Consider the following 23,157-nt stretch of genomic DNA (forward strand, 5'->3'; position numbering starts at 1 on the left):
GGTCCCTCTTTCAAACCAGTGGTCCTCTCTGTCCAAAATGCGGACTTTGCTGCCTTCAAAAGAGTGGCCTGTCTTTTCAATGCAGATGGGCTGCTGAATCTAGTCCTGATGGGTTTGTTCTCCTATGTTGTGCCATGCATTTATGAAGCAGTTGCCCTTCATGACTCGAATGACTGAGAATCTCCATAGATATAAATAGGTTGAATCTTACGATTAGTGATGACTCTGCAGCTCAGGGTTGCAATTTTCTCCTCTTAATAAATTCCCGTGAGACTGGATGGATGCAGTGAGCACCTCTAAGACTATGAAGGAACTTTGAACCCCATGCTATCAAAACGGACAAGAACAAAGGCAGAGAACGTGAGAGAAGGCTATTCTAGGGAAAACGCCACACTCATATTCTTAAGCGAAACATTGGAACCCTTTTAGCTCAATCTTTTTCAGAACTGAGTTTATCTGCATGTCATTCTATTGGGTTTGGCTTCTTTCCTGAAGACTTTGGGTAGGCCAGCCTTGCTGAGGTTGTTTCCTCTCTTCCATATCCCATATTTCCAAGTTTGAGGTGGGGTGTAGATGAGGTCAAAGTTTTCCCAGCTTCGTTGGGAGTGCTGGGATGAAGAGTTTGCAAGAGATAAAGATGTTCTTCACTCCTACTTGTAAAGCAATATTTGCTACGTTCCAGTGGTGGGATGCAACCGGTTTAACAACCAGTTCAGTGAGCACGTGCTTTGTGTGCATCAAATGCGCTTGCACAGAGCGTTCAAAATGCAGCAATTTGAAGCTCAGATGGTTACCTTCTAAGGCAGCCCCTGTAAGTAGAACAGCGGAGGCGTGGAAATCAGCTGTGCTGCGTGAATCAGCTGAGCCAGAAAGGAAATACAGGACAGGATAGGGCAGGGGGTGGGTGGGCGGGGCCAGTTGATAGTCGGCACTACCGGTTCTGTCGTGTCCCACTCCTCCGCTGACGGCTGGGTCCGGGAAATCCGAATCAGGCGTGCCTCTGCAGCTCTGCCCAAAGTCCTAGCAAAGTCCTCAGAGCAGGCAGGAGACCAGTAAGTGACTTCAGCAAGATAAGTTTGACTTTTGCCTGACTCAGAGACTGCCAGAAAGTAGATCCTTTATATAGGCCATGGGGTGTGGCTCCATGACTCAGCACTCATTAAGGCCTGCCCCTCCCTTCCCTCTGTAGCCTCCGCCTCTCCAATCTTCTGATGCGAGGGTCACTCCAATCAGCTGTTGGTAATAAACCCTCCTCAGGCTCACCTGCTGTGGAGGAGGGGGAGGGGTCTAGCTGCTCCGTTTGCCTGGGCATGGAGTCAGGGCTGGGGCAGGGAGATTCTCCTTCTGCAGTTTGTGTGGGCATGGAGCCAGGACTGGGACCGGGAGGCATACATTCCTCAGTGTGCGGGAGCAGGTAAGAAGGCCCCGGCTGCTCTGAGGGCGGGCAAGACACAACAGGTTCTCCCGAACCTATCCGAACCACCTCTGCTACATTCCCTTCTGAGCGGTCATTTTGGGGTTTCTAATCTTATTTTTCCACGTCTTACTTAAGGAGCACTTAGGCTTAGAACAGTTTAAATCAGCGTTTTCCCAGTTTTGACTGCTTTCAGATGTGTGAACTTCAACTCCCAGAATTCCCCAACCAGCAAAGCTATAAAGAACTATGCGTGTTTCTATTCTGTTTGATTCGGTTTAAAATAAAAAAGTTCCTGCCTTTCCAGGAGTGACTCGATCCAGCCAATGTCTGCGATAACTATAGCAAAAAATTAGATGACTTAAATTTGCTTTCAGTTACATGCGCACAACTCTTAAAACCACCTTCTGGCTGTTTGCTTCTCTGTCAGTTGTGTTCTAACGTTGCCTAAGATCCCTTTCCTTTTTCTTTCCTTTTCCTCCTCTAAAGGAAAGTGAGGAAGATCTATATTCCTCCTTTCGGCAGCTGCGTCAACGGCAAGCAGAACTGAACAATCAGTTGTACGACACTCGGCGAAACATCCGCAGTCCCAGTCGGGATGCTTTGCTGAGAGAGTTCAGCGCAAACGAGGGGCAACTGCAGGTCTATCAGGAAACCTGCAACAAGAGGTACGTGCCAGGCCCAAGAACGAGATCAGAAGTTACTTCACAGCAGTTTCTTTATTGTTGCTTGCCTATAGACAGAATCTTGCCAGACTAAAGCCCAAATCTCCATAATGTTTGCATATACCCTGCGAAAAGTTAAAGAGAGTCCTCCCTGGTTCTCTTCCTGCATACCAGGGCTGACTTGTCTCTTTCTTCTTGAAAAGACCCTCCCTGTCCTGCAATTCTGTTCCACATTCGATCACAGTATGTTGGAAACCACACCAATGATTAAGGGGTTCTCAAAGGACTTGATTAAATAACTGAAAGAAGTGGGCAATCAAATTGAATCTGAAATGACTATCTGTACTGGAAGTCGACCAGATTAAAGGTAAAGGTTCCCTTCGCACATATGTGCTAGTCGTTTCTGACTCTAGGGGGCGATGCTCATCTCCGTTTCAAAGCCGAAGAGCCAGTGCTGTCCAAAGACGTCTCCGTGGTCATGTGGCCGGCATGACTCAATGCCAAATGTGCACGGAACGCTGTTACCTTCCCACCAAAGGTGTTCCCTATTTTTCTACTTGCATTTTTGACGTGCTTTCGAACTGCTAGGTTGGCAGAAGCTGGGACAAGTCACGGGAACTCACCTTGTTATGCGGCACTAGGGAGTCGAATCACTGAACTGCCGACCTTTCGATCGACAAGCTCAGCGTTTTAGCCACCTAGCCACCACATCCCTCTTCAGATTACAAATTTTATAACTCAGATTACAAATTCTATAACTCCGTCCTTAGAACATTCAATTCAAAGTCACTATTATCAGAAAACCAGAAAACATCATGCTTTGTTTACAGCTTTGCACTCTACCGCACTCCATATTGAGATGCTTATTGAAGACAGGAGTAAGCATTTAAATAGATTATATTTTGGGACTCAGTCCAGATCATTGTTGATGAATGACTCAAACAATGTGGTTTCTTCCACCAGCATTAGTCAGCTTCTGAGCTTGTTCTGGTTGTCTGAACTGCCTTGGGTACAATAAGCTTGTTATATTGCAGTTGTTATTTGCTGGTGGTTTTTTTTGTTTGTTTAAATTGTGTGCATCAGTTTGAATTGCGTGTTCAAGTGGCTGATTATATAAAATGAATGCATACATAGAATAGCTTGAAACTTCCAAAGTATACAGTGCCATCTGCAAATTTATCTCCTACAAATTTATTGTCCCCTTTCTACTTACTTTGAATTATTTGCATTTAAGTAGTTTTAAGAAATTACCATGCTAGGGAAGAAGAAAGTTCATGCATGTTATGTTGCATTTCTGATTTCTTTTCCTGATTTCTGCTTTCTTTCAGATTGAGAGAGAAACGAGTTAGCAACAGCAAATTCTATTCCTAGAAACCTGATTTTCCTTTGATGGGTTATACCTAAAATCACCTGGTAAGGACCTCTACCTTGTCCTGAAGATCTTGCTTAGATTAGAAGTTCTGTGTCTTGGAAGATGTCAAAAAGCAATTTCCTAACATATTTTTCCATTTGCAGTGAGAAGAGGTTTGAGCTTTATTATCTTGTGTTCCAAACAAAACATGCCTATATAGTGGGTAGATTAAAAATATCAGAGTAACAAAGTTGAATGGGACCTTGGAGGCTTCTAATGCAACCCTTTGCTCAAGTAGGAGACTCTGTACTATTCTAGACAAGTGGCTATCCATTCTCTTCTTTAAAATCTACAGTGAGATAGTTCTCACTGACAAAAAAATTCTTAATTTAGGTTTGAGCTCTCCTTGATTAGTTTCCATCCATTACTTCTTGTCTGCCTTCAGGTGCTTTGGAGACTAAATTGACCCCTCTCCTCTCTGTCAGCCACTCAAATATTGGAAGCCTGTTATCATATCACCCCCTAGTCCTTCTCTTTGTTAGTCTAGATATACCCAATTCCTGCAAACGTTCATTGTACTGTATGTTTTAGCCTCTAGCTTCCTAATCCTAATTCCTTATTTTAGTTGTTCTTCTGTGCACTAATTCTCAAATATCAGCCCTTTTTTGTATCATGGTGACCAAAATTGGATGCAATATTCCAAATATGTCAAATCAGTAAACCTGAACACCGCATAACCATGATTGGGTCAAAATTTCCTTTTTAAAATATAAACTAGAACCCTAAATATAAACTTTTAAAAACATAACATAAACTTTTAAAAACATAAACTAGAACCCTGACCTTTAACTATACTCTATGATTTTTGTGCAGTCTAATGATTAGAATAGAATAGAATAGAATAGAATAGAATAGAATAGAATAGAATATAGAATAGAATAGAATAGAATAGAATAGAATAGAATAGAATAGAATAGAATAGAATTAGGAATAGAATATGAACAGGAACTTGGAGATCTTCTAGTCCAGCTCCCTGCTCAAACAGGAGAAACTATACAATCTCAGACAAGTGATTGTCCACTCTCTTCTTAAAAACCTCCAATGATGGAGCACCCACGACTTCTGAAGGCAAACTGTTCCACTGGTTAATTGTCTTCACTATTAGGAAATTTTTCCTTAATTCCAGGTTGCTTCTCTCCTCGTGTAGTTTCCATCCATTATTTCTTGTCCTGCCTTCTGGTGATTTGGAGAATAATTCGAACTTCTCTTTTTTGTGACAGCCCCTCAAATACCGAAATGCTGCTATGTTACCCCTAATTCTTCTTTTCTTTAGACTAGCCAGACTCAAATCCTACAGCCGTTCTTCATATGGTTTAGTCTCCAGGCCTTTGATCATCTTAGTTGCTCTTCTCTGAACTTTTTCCAAAGATTAAATTGTGTCCTTTGTTTATAGTATACAGATAGTCCCCAACTTACAAATATTCATTTGGTTGCTCTTTGAAATTACAGTGGCATTGGGGAAAAAAAGTAACTTATAATACCAGTCCTCATACTAAGAACCATTGCCACATCTCCACAATCATGTGATCAAAACTCAGGTGCTTGGCAACTGGTATTTATTTATGATCGCTATTTGCAACCTTCCCAGCTGGCTTCCGAAAGGCAAAGCCAATGGGGAAGTTGGATTTGCTTAATGACCATGATTCACTTAACAGCTGCAGTGATCTGCTTAACAACCATGGCAGAAAAGGTTGTAAAATTGGATATGACCCAGTCATCACTTTGCTTAGCAGTGGAACTTCTGCTCTTAATTGTGGTCACAAGTCTAGGACAGGGGTGTTCAAACTCAAGGCCTGCGGGCCGGAGCCGGATCACAGGGTGCTTAGATCTGGCCTGCGGAGCTGCCCTGGAAATGGCGATGGACTGGCTCGTGGGGCCTCTGCCAGCGAAAATGGAGGGTGGGGGCCCACATGCGTCCTTCAAAGGCTGTTTTCAGTTGCGATGGCCTCCTGCAGCCCTCTGCCAGCGAAAACGGAGCCTCCTCTGGCTGTTTTCTCTGGCAGAGGGCTGCAGGAGGCCATCGCGTCCAAAAACGGAGCCTTGACAAGTGATGGTCATGCTGGCCTTCAATGAAATCGAGTTTGACACCCCTGGTCTAGGACTACCTGCATTAACTTCAATGTTATACTTTCCCCAAACCTAAAGAAACACAGCTTTGTCCTTTCCTTGTGCCTCTGCTAGGGGAAACCGTATTGCTTGCCTGACGTTTACTGGCACAGAAGACATCCAGAGGGTACCTCGACCGGATTTAAAGTTTTCGAAATGACATCCTAAGGACCAAACGGAGGTTAAGCCACCTGCTGGATTATGGACCGTGCCTGATTATTCCTATGCAAGATCTAGAAAAGAAAAGAAAATTCAGAAAAGAAAAACAAACAACTTTTTATGCGTGCATGTTTTTTTTGAAAAGTTGTAAAATCCATTTCTGAGTTATGAGGCTGGAGCGTTATTTATTTTTAAATGTTATGTGTACGTCAAAAGGAATGAGTGTAAGTATACGGCTGAATGGCACTAAATTTACAGAGATTTGTACAATTTTAGGGGAGTAAAACAGGTCAACCGTAAATGTATATATTTTGTCTGGGTGACTTTGTAAAATGGCTGTTTTTGTGGCGACTTTGAAGGCCTTTGGCGCATATTAAAATGATTATCCCGTTTTATTACGGAAATCGCTTTTTTCTTCCAGTTTCAACTTTGAACGGCGTCACAGGATACAAAGAAATGAAAATCTTCATATTAAACACAGGTAATCCTCATGTTCTGTCCCCCTCGCCTCAGTCCGAGCGATGACTTAATTAGCCGGCAACTATCAGCTTCTGGCAGCAAACTAGCAAGCATCTGCCAAGTGTCTCGGTTATCTCTCTTGATGCCGATGAGTCAACCAGGAACAAACAGTACTTCAGCTCTAGTTAAGCAGTTGATTTGCTTGTCATGAAGGGGTGTAGCAGCCCTTGCTGCTTTTATATCCTGTGGGGTGTGGCTCCATGACTCAGCACTTCCTAGGCCTGCCCCACCCTTGCTTCTGTTGTTCCTGCCTCTCCTGCCTACGAAACCTGGGGTCCAGCCAGGCCTGATTGCCATCAGCTGAGTCTGGAGGCGTAGCCTGCGGGGGGAGGGGGGAAAGAGTCAGGGGACGGAGGTCTCGTTATCTCCTCCACCTGGCCTGCCTCAGGCTCCTGGAGCTGAGCCAGGGAAGCCGGTGCTCCAGAGGTAAGTCCTGATGGCCCTTCCCCCTCACTTTCCGAGTCAGTTTCTGGCAGGGTCCCCGGCTCAGGGGAGGGGAGCGCAGACACAACACCTCACTTAGTGACCGTTCATATTTATGATAGACTTTCCCAGCACTACTTATGACCTGGTTCCAGAGTTCCAACGTTCCCCCCCTCCCCACACATACACACTTGAGTCATGTGATTGCATTTTGGGTGCTTGATGACTGGCTTACATTTATGGCTGTTTGCAGTGTGCCTCCCCCACCCCACACTTCCCCAGGGATATGATAATGCTTTTTGGCAGTTGTCAGTTTTTTGCAGGGGAAAAAAAAACCCATTGAAGAAAATTGATTCACTTAACCACCAGTGCAAAAAATGGTCATAAAGACTGGGCAGAGTCAGGTGGCTTAACAACTGCCACGATTTAGGACTGGGATGCTATATTCAGTTATAGATGGATAGACAGAGATGATAGTTTCCCCGAAAATAAGACATCCCCTGATAATAAGCCCAATTGGGCACTGAAATTAGCCTCCCCCCCACCTGCCAAAGAAAATAAGCCCTCCCTGGAAATATTTACGTGTATGTGCAGCCAGTCCCCACCATTTCCCCTGATTAGGGAGACAGAGCTGGAAATCAGGTAAGACGGCCAGAGGAGCCACTTCTTGCTCTACATGCCCCAAAATAATGAGACCTCCCCGAAAATAAGGCCAAGCACTTATTTCGGGGTTCAAAAAAATATAAGACAGGATCTTATTTTCAGGGAAACAGAGTAGATAGATAGAAATAGATAGATAGACAGACAGACAGACAGACAGACTAGTCCATGGGTCTCCAACCTTGGCAACTTTAAGCCTGGAGGACTTCAACTCCCAGAAGTCCTCCAGGCTTAAAGTTGCCAAGGTTGGAGACTCCTGGACTAGAAACAGACTAGATAGATGATAGACAGATAGACTAGATAGATGATAAATAGGTAGGTAGGTAAGTAGATATAGATAACAGATAATAGATAGAGGATAAATGATTAGATAGATAGATAGACAGACAGACAGACTAGATAGACAAACAGACTAGATAGATAGATAGACAGACAGGCTAGATAATGATAAATAGGTAGGTAGGTAGAGATAGATATAGATCAGGGGTATTCAACCTTTTTATACCTACTGCCCACTTTTGTATCTCTGTTAGTAGTAAAATTTTCTAACTGCCCACCGGTTCCACAGTAATGCGGCGTGTATCGTCTGCGCATGCCTCTCACGCATCGTGGATTGGGTTTAAGGGGGGCGCCGGCTACTAGCTCTGCTTGTCTGTTATAGCTGGGTGGTGTGGAGAGAAATGCGCAAGCTATTCTGGGACAAAGCTCTTTTGTTTGCGGTCTCACTATAGCGCCATTTAGTTTCACTTACGTAACATGAATTAAACTTATGCGTGGGCAATACAAATAGTATATTTTCAGAAATTTAAATTGTCATGGGGAATTTTATGAAAACCTAATGAAAATGTTTTTAAATAATGCTATGATTTTTTTTAAAAAAGTCAATTAAATTAAAAAAAGGGAAGTGCTTCAGTATCGGAAAAAAACCCTACCGCCCACCATGAAAGCTGGAACGCCCACTAGTGGGCAGTAGGGACCAGGTTGATTACCACTGATACAGATGATGATAGATAGATAGACAGACCTGTATATCACTTGATATATATACATCAAGAATCTAAATATTCTTGAAGAAGACTGTATAGTTAATGACTGCATTGGACAACTGTTAATATAATCTCTTAATAATACAACCAACCAGAAAGATTGAATAGCTTATCAGCTCTCCCCAACTTTGTGGTCCAAAAATGTTTTTGAATACAGTCCTCATGTCTTCTAGCGAAAGGACAAGGATAATGGAAGTTACACAACAGTTTAGCGATAGGACGTCCGAGCCTTTGAGACAGGCAAACTTTGAGGCTCAGTCATGGCAACTGGCAACTGGCATCCCAGTTTGTCCCACAGCTTTTATCCAATGGGCTGTAGATTCTTCTAGAGTAAGAGTCAAACTAGTTAGGGAAGAGGTCAAGCTAAATCATATGGCAGAAATACTTACCTTAATCATGGTAAAGAGTTCCATTCACTTCGGGTCATGCAATACAGATTCAAAAGTATGCAATGTTTTATTGGAAAAAAAAAGAGAGAGAGATACAGACCTGTATCAATAAGTACAAATGAATGGATGTGAAAACTAATTTTAAAAGCTGTAAGTTTCGAGTATAAAATGTCCTTTCTTTAATATGTATACTCTTCAAACTGTAGCGAGCACATGGTGTACTTAACACGTTTGGATAACCTATATATTTGCCTGCAGTTTGGAAGAGAACAAAGATAGCAGTAAACTTTTAAAAAATACCCCTTAAGAAAACCTCTAGCGACAGTTGCAAATTTAGCTGCCAGCAGGCTCTCTTAGTGCAGCAATACAACCTTAACAAATTACTCTAGGTCAGGGGTCTGCAAACTTGGCTCTTTTAAGACCTGTGGACTTTAACTCCCAGAGTTCCTCAGCCAGCAAAGCAAAGTCCACAGGTCTTAAAAGAGCCAAGTTTGCAGACCCCTGCTCTAGGTGATATTTTTATTGCCACTGATTCTAATCAATAAATAGGAAAAATATAAATAGGTCATAGAGGGTCTATTTTAATCCGAGACCCCCAGTTTTGTATATAACACTGCAAGAAACTAGTGTTATAATTTCAAACCGGTGAAGTATAAATTCTTATCCAACACTGAAATTGTGGCTGTGGTGGGTTTACAAAAACTATACACGCAACACATTTTAAAAACACCACAGGGTTCTTTTCATGTAAAAAATAATAAGCAGGGAAAAAAACCCCTAGCAGTTCTATAAAAAGTCCCTGTTAAATCCTAACGGAGAAATTGGTTTGTTCTAAATCCTGTTACCTAATAAACAAATTCAGTCCTCCGTTAGCAAAGTCCACACATTAAAAATTTTGCACTTGGTTTTTGGAAAAAAAAAACATATGAAAACCTTCTGCATTGAAACTGCACACAAATCTGTCGGAATAGAAAAGCAAGAAGCAAACTGGCAGCCCAGCCTTTGTGATTAAACGCATCTCCCTGGCAGAAACACTCAAGATACATGGCAAATGGAAGAATTCACTGGAATTTGCGTTCACGTCTGTAGTGTATTGGGGGGCACACCTGTGAAACCGAGGAACAGAAAGCAAGAGAAGTCAAAGGCTTCTCCATCTGGAATGTCCTTTCTTACGAAGCAGGTAAAATAGAGGATCTAGAGAGGATCTTTTTGGCTCAGGAATAAATAGTAATGACTTCGCGGCCACCTCCTCGAACAAGCAATACTCGCTCCAAACCTTCCGTTAAAACTTCAAGAAATTCCATGTCTGGATCAGAAGGGTTAAGGAGAAGAAATGCCAGCAGAATATGGAACTGTTAATGGAATGTCAAACATGCCTGCCGAACAGATATTCTGAAATTGCAAATACAGGGGGTTGGACTAGAAGACCTCCAAGGTCCCTTGCAACTCTGTTATTCTATTCTATTCAATTTAAAACATTGGCAGATATACAGGTAGTCCTTGACTTACAACAGTTTGTTTAATGACTGTTCAGAGTTACGACGACAGTGGAAAAAAGTGATCTACGACCAGGTTTCACACTTACGACTACTACAATATCCTTCCCTGTGGTCATGTGATCAAAATTCAGACTGATTTGTATTTATGACAATTGCAGTGTCCCAGGGTTGTGTGATCCCTTTATGACCTGACAAGCTAACTCAGCAGGAAAGCCAGTTTCACTTAACAACCATGTTATTAACTTGACAATGGCAGTGATTCACTGAACGACGGTGGCAAGCAAGGCCGTAAAATGGGACAAAACTACCTTATCAAATGTCTTACTTAGCAACATAAATTTTGGGCTCAATTGTGGTCGCAAGTCGAGGATTACCTGTATTCATAAAATAAGCCCATGCAAAACATTTGAAGGTGCTGACGAAGGGATTTTTTTTGCCTTTTATGGAACTCGGTGATGATCCAATCTGCTGGATCTTGATAACATCAAGCTTTGAAACTGCGATGACACACAGCTGGTTACATTTGACAAGTTGTCTTTGCAAGCTGTGAGAGTGATGGTTATTAAACTGCTACATGTACCTGAAGACTATCTGTCAGAGTATGAATATTCATGGACTGGAATAAATCAGCCAATGGGGAGTAAATGGAGACAAGGTCAGCCAATGAAAAAGCATGGCAACAGGCTCAGCCAATGAAACAAACTTATTTGGAAACAAACATAAATCTGAAGTCTGGGCATGGTTTAAGCAACTGAGTCTGTGCAGAAGCTTAACTGCATAGAGGAAGCTCTCTTTAGATCAGTGCTTCTCAATTATTTTCTGTCATGCCCCCCTAGGAAGAAGAAAACATTTTTCGCCCCCCCCCCCCACGCGACTTTCTTTCAGGCGTTTTTCTCCTTGAAAGGGAGGAGCATGCGCAGTCACATGTACTGGCAGTCCCACACTAAAGATGGCTCCGACAGGCTCGTGTCACAAGGGTTTTGGACAGCCAATCAGATGCTCCTGTTGTTCTCTGATTGGATACAGAGACATAAACACGGGGCTTAGCTTGTTTGCCGAGGTCAAACGCGCCCCTTGGAAAATCAGCCCCAGGTGAGAAAGCCACAGAATAATTGCTGTTAACATTTGTCAGAATTCTGGAATCGGTATCTTATCAAATATAATTTTTTTATTTATTATTTATTTTATTTATTTATTATTTATTACCACGTTGAAAGAACTCTGCTATTGGTATTGTAAAATTTACTTCATCTGTTATGTATATAAAGAAAAGTTGATGAATCCTGCTGAATCGGTTATCTGTGTGTGCTTCTGGATTTGAATTTTGCAAGAAACTCTTAACGCTATCTAAAACCAACAATTCACTTGGAAAATCAGCCCCAGGTGAGAAAGCCACAGAATAATTGCTGTTAACATTTGTCAGAATTCTGGAATCCTATAATTTTTTTAAAAAATTCCCCTGGCCTGAATTTCACTGTGGAGAACCATTTTCTTATGTCTCTGTTGGGTTTTGTTCCTTTGAACCTCAAATACATTTTTGTTATATATCCATGCAATGAAATGTGGGGGGGGGGGGGGGGGCGCGACTTAGTGCAACTTAAATTGAACTGCAATTAACATTTACTGCATGGCATTTTTATATTTGAAGTGATACTTTCCTGGAGCAGCTTTAAGTGTGTAAATCAGATTGTAAGAGATAAATAACAATTACCAAGGAAAGATTGCACCACCCTGAATTGTGGTCTATGTTATTGGGAAAATGAATTGTTTTTCTTAGGAAAATGGATTGTTTTCCAATTACATTTTGGGCTCTTGAAGAGTCCAAGAAATAGGAGTCATATTTAGATGAATCCATCAGAAGATTCTACATTCAGAGGGTTCTACACATTTTACATGGAATCATGGATTACATTGAAAAGGATACAGTTTTCATCCCCCTCTATGTTTTTTGGTGGACCAGGCATGTTGAGAAGAACAAGCCGGGCATCGTGGGATCGATTTACAATGACTTCGTTCAGCTTCACAGCAGTGTGCATCCTTCGGACATTTGACTGATCACTAGAGGGGGTCAAAATCACATAGAAATCAACAAGAGGAAAATTGCTTACCCCAAGAAACATTGTTGGCATCCAGTTTAATGTAGCAGCTAAAGGTGCCAGGTTAGAAACTAGGAGACTTATGAGTTCTAGCCTGCTGGGTGACTTTGGGCTGGTCACGCTAGTTCAGTTGTCAGTACAAGAAGAGATGGACAAACCATTTCTGAAAACGCTGCTACAAAAACTTAAGAATCTTGTCCAGGCAATTACTGTCAAAAATCAAGATTGTCTTGAAAGCAACACATCACACACACACACACACACACACACACACACACACACACACACACACATTGTTTTGGGATGCCTCTCTGCCTCCAGTGATATCTATTTATCATTATGTGTGTGTGTTCCATCCTATCAAAACAAAAAAACAACAACAACAAAACCCAACAACTTGCTCAGATGTCAAAAGTTGTACATTCAAAACAAAGTTCAAAAGATGATGGTAATGATAATTATAATAATGTATTCCATCCCATTTACATATAGAAAATGATTCAGAAAACAGTTCTTTCCATTTCATGTGTTGGGAATGTTGTGACCCAGGCCCAAGTAGGTAGTAATAAACTCAGTCTGTGAAAAAACAAACTTTATTCGAACAGCTGGGAATTATTTCATTCCCAGGGTCCTTCAACTCGAAGTAAAACAAATGCCTCCCAACACAAATTCCTCAATTATTTCGCAAACCTTGGTCCAATTAGGCAAACTGCCAAAGGCCCTTCCTGTCAAACATCCAGAAGCCACAAAAACAAAGACATAGACAAAGCAGAAGATGCAGCTACAACGTTGTTTTCCGGCAAAGGCCAAACGCTGGTGCTGGGCTGCTTTAAGCCTTATGGGAGGGGCCAATCATCTCTTGGCCCTACTCCCAAGTTGTCCTCTCTGCTTGAGCTGCTCTTGCCTTCTGGCAGCTCTTCCCATGCATGCATTAGGAACAGGCTCCTCCTGTTCCTCTGCCTCACTACTATCAGTCTCTGGAGGCTCTGGAGTCCGCACCTCACTTCCCGATGACCCTGGCTTCACCTCAGCCTGATCACTGTCCGACTCCATTGCCAGCTCTGTAGGCTGCTGATGGACCACAACAGGGAAGAAGAATCAGCTCCAATGCATACACTGCTCTTAATTAAGGGTGGGGTGTGTGTGTGTGTGTGTGTGTGTATGTATGTTCACAGATTGGATACTATATATGAACCAACATTAAACTTCGCCACTGAAAAAAACAGGAAGTACGGAGCCAACATTAATACTGCAGATTATAAAGATGAAGAAAAGTAAACGAGCAGGAATGAATCATAATAACCTATTGTAGAGATGGGATAAAAACAGTTTTCACTTCCTGGTTGCATGGAGTTAATTAAGAATTGCTTCAGATTCTCAACTTCAGGCAGTTTGCGATGGGAAAGGAAGGGGAGGGAGGGAGGGGAGGGAAGACAGGAGGAGGAAGAGAAGGAAGAGGAAAGGGGAAGATCATTTTAAGACTATCAGAAATTTAGAGAAGGCCTCCCTCTGTCTTACATAACATTCTAAATGGTGTTTTGAAAACAATTACTGAAAAATACGACAAAGCTATTATCCTTAGAAGGATCACAAAGCCCTAAGAATAAATAGATCCTAATTGGCAAAGGCTCTTAACTAGCAGGCACAGTGCCATCTGAAATTAGGATCTCAAAGGTGGGTCTACTCCCCAGCTGACATTTAGAATCGCCCCAATCACGTAACCAGATTCTTGGCTCAGGATACGCCTTGTCAGGGCAGAGAACATATCTTAAGGACTTGTTCGGATCAGGGAAAGAGCCACTGCTGGTGTTTCTGGGAACATGTGGGTAACATGTTTCAATAAATACAGATTACACCCTCTCTTAAGCTAGAATTTTGGAAACTGGAACAGAAGTGTAGAATGTAGGGTCAAAGCAACAAAACAATTCCAGCACAGATCTTGGATGCTTACGGTTTAAGACTGATAAGTTCTCTGAAGTTCTCCACCACATTATTTCCGATCTGATTCTCGGAGTCGTGTTTAGCTTTTGTCCAAGTCATCTGGATCTTTTCTGGGATTGCTTCCCCTTCATCTTCCTCATCGGAGTAAAGGCTCTCTAATCTTACGATCGAATGTCTGTCTTTCACCAGCTGAGCCTAGAAGAACAAATGGTGGGAAATGGTTGTTCCCCAAAGGAGAGTATCCCGCTATTCCAATGGGAAATATTGTTGGGTTGTCTGCTTGGAGAATCACTGATGGGACACAGATTGGAAGCAGTGGTGAAAGCCCCCAAGGTCTGCTAATAGTTCACTGCACAGCGCTGAAAAGGAAGGCCTAAGAAGCCTTTTCTAAGGTAAATAGAACAGCTGGGGGGCGGGGGGAACAGCTGTGCCGTGCAATTTAGATTTGCTGCTTTCTAGTGAACATAAATTGCACGGCACAGCTGATTGTTGGAAACTGTACTTTTTTACTACCAGTTCGCCTGAACTGCTACGAACCAGTAGCATTTCACCCCTGATTGGAAGTATCTTGGGATGAGCAAAATATCACGACTGATTGGTAGTGTAACCAGGTCAGATAGACAGAATGTCTTTTCAGCCAATGACCAATAAAAATATAATCAATAAAATGAACAACAGGAATTATTAGCAACCATTTGGGGGCAAAGCTTACACATATCGTAGTAAAATTTTGCTACTTTTAGAGAAAGATATTTATCTAAATAAAAGTTATGAGAGTGCCCTGGAAATTTAAATAAAAGAAGGGAATCAACTGAAGATAAATGTCCCTATAGAACAGGCAATACAGAAGAACTTAGGCTGTGACCCAAAGGTGCTGGATTTTCTTGTTTTTCTTCAAAGACGTTTCGCTTCTCAAGCTCTCAACTTGTTGGATGAGAAGCAAAACGTCTTCAAAGAAAAACCTGAAAGTCCAGCTGCCTCTTGGAAAAAGCACCTTTGGGACAACCGTGACCTGGATGACTGAGAATCTCCATAGACATTTCAACATGAGCTGTGGTTACTGTGGCACCCTTATCACAGGGGCAGGATTGCGTTTTATATGGGGTTTTGCGTGGCTTATTGTTATATTCAATTCTGTACAAGGATTTACAATATCTCACAGTGCAGGACATCCTTTTGATGCCTCCATGGCTTGCCTCAATGGCTGCCTATAGAAAATCTTACAGCCTGTTCGTTTTGCCATCCTTGCTTCAAAATAATCATATCTGGAACCCAACTGATGGTGACTCCGCCATCATTTTGCAAGGGCAACTAGAAGACATACCTCCCTCTCTCTTTCTGTTTTGGTCAGCCGCATCTGCCTCAGCATTTGAGACCTCTGTTCCATCATCAAGGTCCGTTCGTAAGTGTAGGCTGAGATGTCACTGTTTTGCTAAAGGAAGGGAAAATGTTTGGACCATGTTGGAACCAGGCTCACAATACAAAGACCAGCCCCTGAAGGACAGGAGAAGTCCATTACCATTTCCACCACTTCTACTTCAGCCTCAATTCGGAGGTGGTAAAGGAAGACCGCCAGATCTTTCTTCATTTGAATGCTGTTGTCGTCCATCTGGGCCACGGTGAAAATTCGCATTTTGCACTTTCGCCAAACCTGCAGAGGCAAAAACTTTATCCCCTCAGAAATGTTCAGTCCTCTCTGCCAGAGTTCAACAAAATTGATAAACCATGCTTTTATATAAGGGTTATTTGACAGGTTCATGCAACTGTGTACAAATATATGCAGCATGAGAGACTGTTTGGCCTAGTGGTTAAGGCACCAGGCTAGAAAGCGAGAGACCATGAGTTTAAGTCCCCTCTTAGCCATTGTTGTGACCTGCCAGCGGCCAGCAGATCTGGCAGCAGATTCGGAGAGTGAGGAGGTTGGGGAGGAACATGGGCCAGTCCTGGAGTCTGGGGAAGGCTCTGATGAGTGCTCTGCATTAGAAGCAGAGATGGGGCCAGGGCTGTCTGACAGTTGTCAGCTGCCTTTGGAGTTGGACATCAGTGGGGCAGAAGAACAGCTGGAGCCTGTTCCCAGTGTGTGCATGCGCAGAGCTGCCAGGAGAAGGGAACAGCTAAGGAGCAAGGGTCGACTCAGGAGTAAAGCCACAGGTGGACAATGAATGGCCCCTCCCAAAGGGAATAAAGAGGAGTGATAGGGGAAGGGAGTTTGCAGGAGACAATTAGTTCAATTCATTAGAGTGAAGATCTGTTCCTGACTTCTTGCCAAGTATTGTCTGCTACAGAGTGGCGTTTGGAAGAAATCGGCCTGGTAGCTCTCCAAGTTGATAAAGGTCTATAGTTGTGAAATCTCTTCAAAGACTGTTGACCCGGACTTTGCTGGAGAGGAATTCCCTTTAAACTAAATAAAAGGGGTTTAATTGGGACAAGAAGCCGACTTCGTGCTTTTGGGAAGCCTAAGTCACAACAGTCATGAAAGCCAGCTGGGTGTCTTAGGGCCATTCATACTCTCTCAGCCCAACTCACTTCACAAGGTTGACGCTGTGGGACGAATAGGAGGAGGAAGGTGTGTTGGATTATGTTAGCTACCTTGAGTTATTTATAAAAATAATAAAGGCAGGAAATAAAACCCTAATAACTAAAATATACCTCTGGAAAGGCAAGTTTCTATATATTATGTATATGTATTTGTATGTAAGCAAGAACAAGACTACAAACTGATCAGCATTTGGTAAACACCAACATTTCCATGCAAACCGTCTTTGTACAGGTGCGTGGGTCACAAGTCACATATCATTCCCAATTCCCCACCCACAGGTAGCCACATCAATCATCTGAAATGTGGGCCACACGGATGAGTAAGGTATCTAGTCTGGTCTGTTTATGTGGGATGGGGTGGGGAATCACCAACTTCTCATTACAATAAAATGAGTCTCTTTTTTGGGAACTATAACCCAAAATAATAACATACAAGTAGTACATGATCTCCTGCTTGAGCAAGGGGGCTGGACTAGGAGGCAGAAGGATGAAAAGCATTCTTACTTTATGCTGTTTGAGGAGAAATGGAAGCAGCATCAACATGCCTCCATCGTGCACGATCCACCACACGTCGATGTTCCCTTCATTGTAACGCTCATGATTGCTGGGATAGAAGGACACATTTTTTGGTACAAGCAAGGCGAGGTGAGCTGCCGTTGTGCAACGGACGGTGTCTGAGATTAAAAAGAGGAAAGACATTGTTGCTGAGAGTCAAATCTGGTTGGCTGCAGAACTGGACTTTAATTATATCTCATACTAGACAACCCACTATGCACTGGTCATTGTTTTAGACATATTTCCTTATATATACAGAGAAACAGTATCACCGTGAATGGGTGGGCAAAAATACAGTGGAATGAAGAGAGACTTGACTTCCTGCTGCCTTCCCCATTGTTCCTCGTAGATGCTGGGGAGCATTGAAATGAATGTCACTAATTGTGATGGTACAGTAACACTGAAGCAGCCACAATGCTGCCAAATTTCAATGCCATGGGAGGCATGCTCCTAGATTTTGGACACATTCTATAATATATCTTCTGAGATACGTTGATTTTAAAATTATTAACAATGTGCCATTTTGTCCTCCTGAAGATTACAATCACGTTACGAGAGTGTTAAGAGTATATACAGTAGATATGATTCCTGATTGGTTGAGATTAGTGGAAGAAGGACGGAACTGGAAGGAAATGGTCACCACCAAGTCCCTGTTGAGTACAGAGTGACAAGTAGGTTGCACAAAGTTAAGAGGTAGGTAAAAGGACTGAAGAATTTTGGTGCATTGCCTCCAAACAAACAGAACAAAAAAACAGTATAGCTGGTAAACTTAACAAATATTTTAAAGACACAAAAACAACATTGCATGAATTTCAAATTGGCAATGCTATTAATCAGGAAGAGTGTAATTCTAGGACAGAAGAAATATTTTGCACCTTGGCTCTACCAGGAAAATCTAAGCGAAGTCCTTGATCCCAAAGAAACTCTGATCTATCATTGCAGTCAATCCATGTTGACAAATCTGAGTTACTCAAAATAATATCCTAATTTGATAAACAGTAGTTTCCATAGCTCTTAAGAATAAAGTTGTATCTCTTTCCTCTCTCAGTCTTTGCTCTTCTTGAGACCCCAAATATTGATCATAAAATAATATCTTACCAGAGAAGTATAGGAAATAAAATATATACTTGATTATACATGTAAGGGGCGTGCATAAGAGCACCAGCGTGCCTACTGTTCCTGTCCTAATGTTCCCTTTGATTGTATCCAATTCGTATGGTTATTTCATGCTTATACTTATATATACTGTTGTGTTTGACAAATAAATAAATAAATAAAAATAATGTAATAATGGCGGCAAGAATGGTATTTGCACAAAATTGGAAAGCAGAAAAAAATCCTACAAAGGGAGTGGTAATTAAGAAAATATTGGAATGTGCAGAAATGAATAGATTGACATTGGCAATTAAAGGGAAGGACGAGTCAGAGTATTACAATATATGGGGGAAACTTTAACAATGGATAGGAAATGAGTATAGACAATAAATAATGAAAAATGAAATTTTGGGAAGAATATGTCGTAGTATGTTAAAATTAAATAAAAGAGGAAAGATAAATGTACGCATTAAGAAAATTATGATGACAAAAAAATCTTGTACCCAGATGATACACAGATTGATTAATGATATAAAGGAATGATAGAAGAGATGTAATTATAAAGCAAAAAAGAATTTGATATGAAGATATATTTAAATAGAAAATCAGGGCTGCTTTAATACCATTCTAGATGGAATTGAAAATGGAAACAAGGGAGTGGGAAAGGAGACAGGAGTAGAGAGAGTGAAGGAGGGGAGTCGGGAGGAGAGAGAGGGATAGAAGAGAGGAATGGGGAAGGAAGAGGAAGTAGAAAAGGAAGAAGAGAGGAATGGGGAAGGAAGAGGAAGTAGAAAAGGAAGAAGAGAGGAATGGGGAAGGAAGAGGAAGTAGAAAAGGAAGAAGAGAGGAATGGGGGAAGGGAAGAGGAAGTAGAAAAGGGAAGAAGAGGAGGAATGAGGAAAATAGAGAGAGAAGAAAGAAGAGAAGGAAAGAGGTAGAGGAAAGGTAAAAGGAGAGGAAATGGTAAAAGAGCAGTCCCAAACAAATAACAAATGAAAGTCAAAGGATAAGATGAATGATTAATGATGGATAAGAGACTGTACATTTAAATATGTTTATAAAAAATAAAAATAAAAAACTTTTTATGCCAAAAAAATAAATAAATAAAATTGTAAACTTCACATAAACTAATAATAATTGCCATGGGCTGAAACTGAGAACAGCCCTTTGTGGGTTTTAGTCATGATGTCCCAAGATCATTCTGTGCCCCCTCGTTCCTTGAGAAATATAAAACTATTAAGAAATGATGAAATAAGAAAGGATACAGAAGACAGGAAGAATTCTACACATGGAAACTCTTTTTACAGGCAGATAGAAATTTTTAGTAGGATCATCGAAATCTGAATGTTCAACAGAAGTCCTCGCAAACAATAGTATCAAAACTTCTTTTGAGCAGCAGAACAGTTACTGTATATTATCAAGTCTAAATCAGGGGTCTCCAACCTTGGCAACTTTAAGAGTTGTGGACTTCAACTCCTAGAATTCCTCAGCCAGCAAAGCTGGGAGTTGAAGTCCACAACTCTTAAAGTTGCCAAGGTTGGAGACCCCTGGTCTAAATAGTTTTACACACTCTACTAATTCGCCATAAAAAACAATGCTTGAGTCAAGCTTGAGAAAGAAGGATGCTAGCCAACATCCTCTGAACTTACCTATAAAGGTTTTCCAAGCTCTGGGATCTTCACTCTGCCTCCAGCCGTAGGGCCACCCCAAAAGCACCGTGTTGTGCTTCATGCCACCCAATCCACAGGATTGTATCAAGTGGGAAATGCCATCACGAACTTTGTTAGCCACCACAACTTGGCAAAATCCTTTGACTTTCTCAATCTCAATCATATTCTTGATGGTCTGGAAGACAACCATAGAGATCCAAGGTTCTTCATTATGGGAAGCTGGCCAGAGGACCATTAAAAACACAAAGATTGTCCCTTTTACAGATGATAAATCAAACTGCATTTTAGAAATACCTTTTGGCATTTACATGACGACTGGTGCAGAGGTTTTAAACCAATGTATATTTAAAGAAGACTATTTATTTAGTCGCAATAGGGTGGGAAGAGACTAATTGAATGCAGATTACACAAAGAATCCCCCTCAATGAAGTGCATTGTACTCATGATATTAGATTGTAGAACCTAGAATAATAGGGTTGGGAAGGACCCTGGAGGTCTTCTTGTCCAATCCCCTGCTCTAGTAGGAGACCCTATGGACAAATGGCTACCCAAGTCTCTTCTGGAGCAACCACAACTTCTGGAAGTACGCTGCTTCACTGATTAATTGTTCTGACTGTCAGGAAATGTCTCCTTAATTCTAGGTTGGATCTCTAATTGTCTTCCTCCCATTACTTCTTATCCTGCTCAGAGGTCTTTTGGAGAATAAGTTGACCTCTCTTTTCTGTGACAGCTCCTCGAGTACTGGAAGACTGCTATAATTAATCACCCCTAGTCCTTCTCTTTGTTAGACTAAACATACTTCATTCCCTCAATCATTCATTGCATGGTTTAGCCTCCAATCCCCTAATCATCTTTGTTGCTCTTCTCTGCATCCTTTCTAGGATCTCAAACATCATTTTTTGACTCATGGTGACCAGAACTGGATGCAGTATTCCAAGCGTGGTAGCAGAATCAATTAATAGAAGCTTGTTCCTGTTTGCCTTCTGAAATTATACTACAAATACTGTACCTTTGGCAGTTCCTAGATGAGCTTAAAATATGGCTAACCTTTTCCGGACTGAGTGCCCAAAGCGCGCATGTGCATGAATGCATGCCTGAACCCCCAAAATGCAATGAGTGTGATGCCCCACGCATGTGCCCCGCCCTGCGCATGTGCCCTGCATACAACCCACACATTTGTGTATGCCCCGTGCATGCGCCCTGCTGTCCGGTGAGAGGTGCGCACGCATGCATGGCAGAGCTGAACTGGGGCAATGGCTCACGTGCCCACAGAGGGCGCTGTGTGCCACCTCTGGCACACATGCCATAGGTTCGCCATCACAGGCTTAGGGTATTAATAAATCTGGTTGCAGTAGCTTTGACAGTTCGTTTCTGATAAATAAAAACTATATATCCCCCCGCAATTCCTTAACTAACACGTATCCAACCCAAAGTAATGTTTAAAACAAAAATAAACCGGTCTTATAAACCAATGACATCTTGCTTTCATTGCAGCAACACAAAATGTAGCTACTGCTCACATAATGAATGGTTTGAAATGATGAAAGAGAAGTTCACATAAAATTTATGTGGGTGGTTGGTTGATCTGCCACTGAATTTTCGTTTTAGTGGAGGGAAGCGTTGCGTTATAAACATTTTGGTCCAAGATTCCAGAAGACCGAATCCTTCACACCTGGTCTCGCCAAGCCTCACCTGTTCAGCCGCCTGAGCTTCTCCATAGCTTTCCAGAAAGTTGCCTTGAATGGCAGTCCCTACAATGGTCAACCCCTTCCCGGCTTTTAGTTGTGATGCGAATGTCAAGAGTCTGGGGTATTTCACATGCAAATCCTCATCCAGCTTCAGCAACACCAACAGTTGGGGTCTAAGAAGGAAGAAAAGGAAGTGGATTTTGAGAGTCAGAGGTCATCCCCTCCAACAAACTAACTGGAATAAATTAAGCCGCTCTGCAGAGGACCAGCCCTTCTGGCTGTCCCCAAGAGACTTTTAGCTATTTCAGTGTTTTGCCCCAGGCTCATTTTGACTCATTGCAATTTGTTTCATGCAGAAAGTTTGGTCGCAGCCAAATCCAATGCAAAGAGGACACTGGTTTGATTTTTAAGTATCCCGAGACACCATGAAAGGCATAGAGTATATATAGTATAGTATAGCCTTTATTCTCATTGAACATCACGTATATAACGAAATTGGTTTTAGCCTCACTGGTGCAATCCATGACAAAAAAATACAAACAACATAAATAGCATAAAGAATAATCCCTATGCAAGTAATTGGGGGAGAATGAAAAAGAAAGAAAAAGAAAAACTAGTCATACATTTCCGCGTGTGCGTGGAGTGATTGTGGTTGTGTTTAAGAGTCTGACAGCCCAAGGATAGAAACTATTTTTAAATCTATTTGTTCAGCGGGCTATGCTTCGATGTCTTCTGCCCGATGGTAGAAGTGCAAAGAAACACTGACCAGGGTGTGTGAATCACCTCTGAGTATCTTCCTTAGTCTGCTAAAGCTGCGAGACCTGGCAATGTCACGTAGTGGTGTTAGAGGGCAACCAATGGTTTCTTGTGCCGTTTCTTGACCACTCTCTGTAATGCCTTCCTGTCCACAGCAGTTAAACCAGCGTATCACACTGTAATGCAGTATGTGAAGACACTTCACTTTCTATCGTGGACTGATAGAAAGAGGTCATCAGCCGTAGTTCCACTTGATTTTTTTTGCAGGACTCTAAGGAAATGAAGTCTCTGTTGGGCCTTGCCAATCACCAGGGATGTGTTGTTTTTCTAAGTGAGATCTTGACTAATAAGCGCCCCCAAGAATTTAAAAGAGGAAACCCTCTCCACACAGCCCCCCTCGATATACACTGGGACAGGTTCCTCTCTCATATGAGCATCGTATTTGTGCTGCAAATATTCTGTGATTCAGGCAATCCCCTTTCCATACTTCTACTCTTATGACTTCAGAGTACCTCAAAGTTTAGCAA

General features: G+C 41.9%; 2 protein-coding genes across 3 annotated transcripts in view; one reads left to right on the forward strand and one right to left on the reverse strand.

Moving 5' to 3' along the window:
• Positions 1 to 6,814, forward strand: part of PLCG2 (phospholipase C gamma 2) — a 116,284-nt gene extending 109,470 nt beyond the window's left edge. Inside the window, exons 32-34 of the mRNA XM_058155470.1 lie at positions 1,904 to 2,082; positions 3,408 to 3,492; positions 5,672 to 6,814. Of these exons, the coding sequence (XP_058011453.1) occupies positions 1,904 to 2,082; positions 3,408 to 3,450 (222 nt within the window). The 3' untranslated portion in view covers positions 3,451 to 3,492; positions 5,672 to 6,814. The remainder of the gene's footprint in view (positions 1 to 1,903; positions 2,083 to 3,407; positions 3,493 to 5,671) is intronic.
• A 2,022-nt stretch (positions 6,815 to 8,836) lies between these two features.
• SLC12A4 (solute carrier family 12 member 4) overlaps positions 8,837 to 23,157 on the reverse strand; it is an 80,134-nt gene continuing 65,813 nt past the window's right edge. For both annotated transcript variants that reach the window (XM_058155468.1, XM_058155469.1), the window contains 8 exons: positions 21,879 to 22,047; positions 20,166 to 20,361; positions 17,371 to 17,540; positions 15,848 to 15,979; positions 15,653 to 15,760; positions 14,339 to 14,523; positions 12,216 to 12,349; positions 8,837 to 10,098 (listed from right to left, as the gene is read on the reverse strand). In XM_058155468.1, coding sequence (XP_058011451.1) covers positions 10,007 to 10,098; positions 12,216 to 12,349; positions 14,339 to 14,523; positions 15,653 to 15,760; positions 15,848 to 15,979; positions 17,371 to 17,540; positions 20,166 to 20,361; positions 21,879 to 22,047 — 1,186 coding nt within the window. In that variant the 3' untranslated portion in view covers positions 8,837 to 10,006. The remainder of the gene's footprint in view (positions 10,099 to 12,215; positions 12,350 to 14,338; positions 14,524 to 15,652; positions 15,761 to 15,847; positions 15,980 to 17,370; positions 17,541 to 20,165; positions 20,362 to 21,878; positions 22,048 to 23,157) is intronic.

Source organism: Ahaetulla prasina, chromosome 12 (assembly GCF_028640845.1).
Source record: "Ahaetulla prasina isolate Xishuangbanna chromosome 12, ASM2864084v1, whole genome shotgun sequence".
Classification (NCBI taxonomy): Eukaryota; Metazoa; Chordata; class Lepidosauria; order Squamata; family Colubridae; genus Ahaetulla; species Ahaetulla prasina.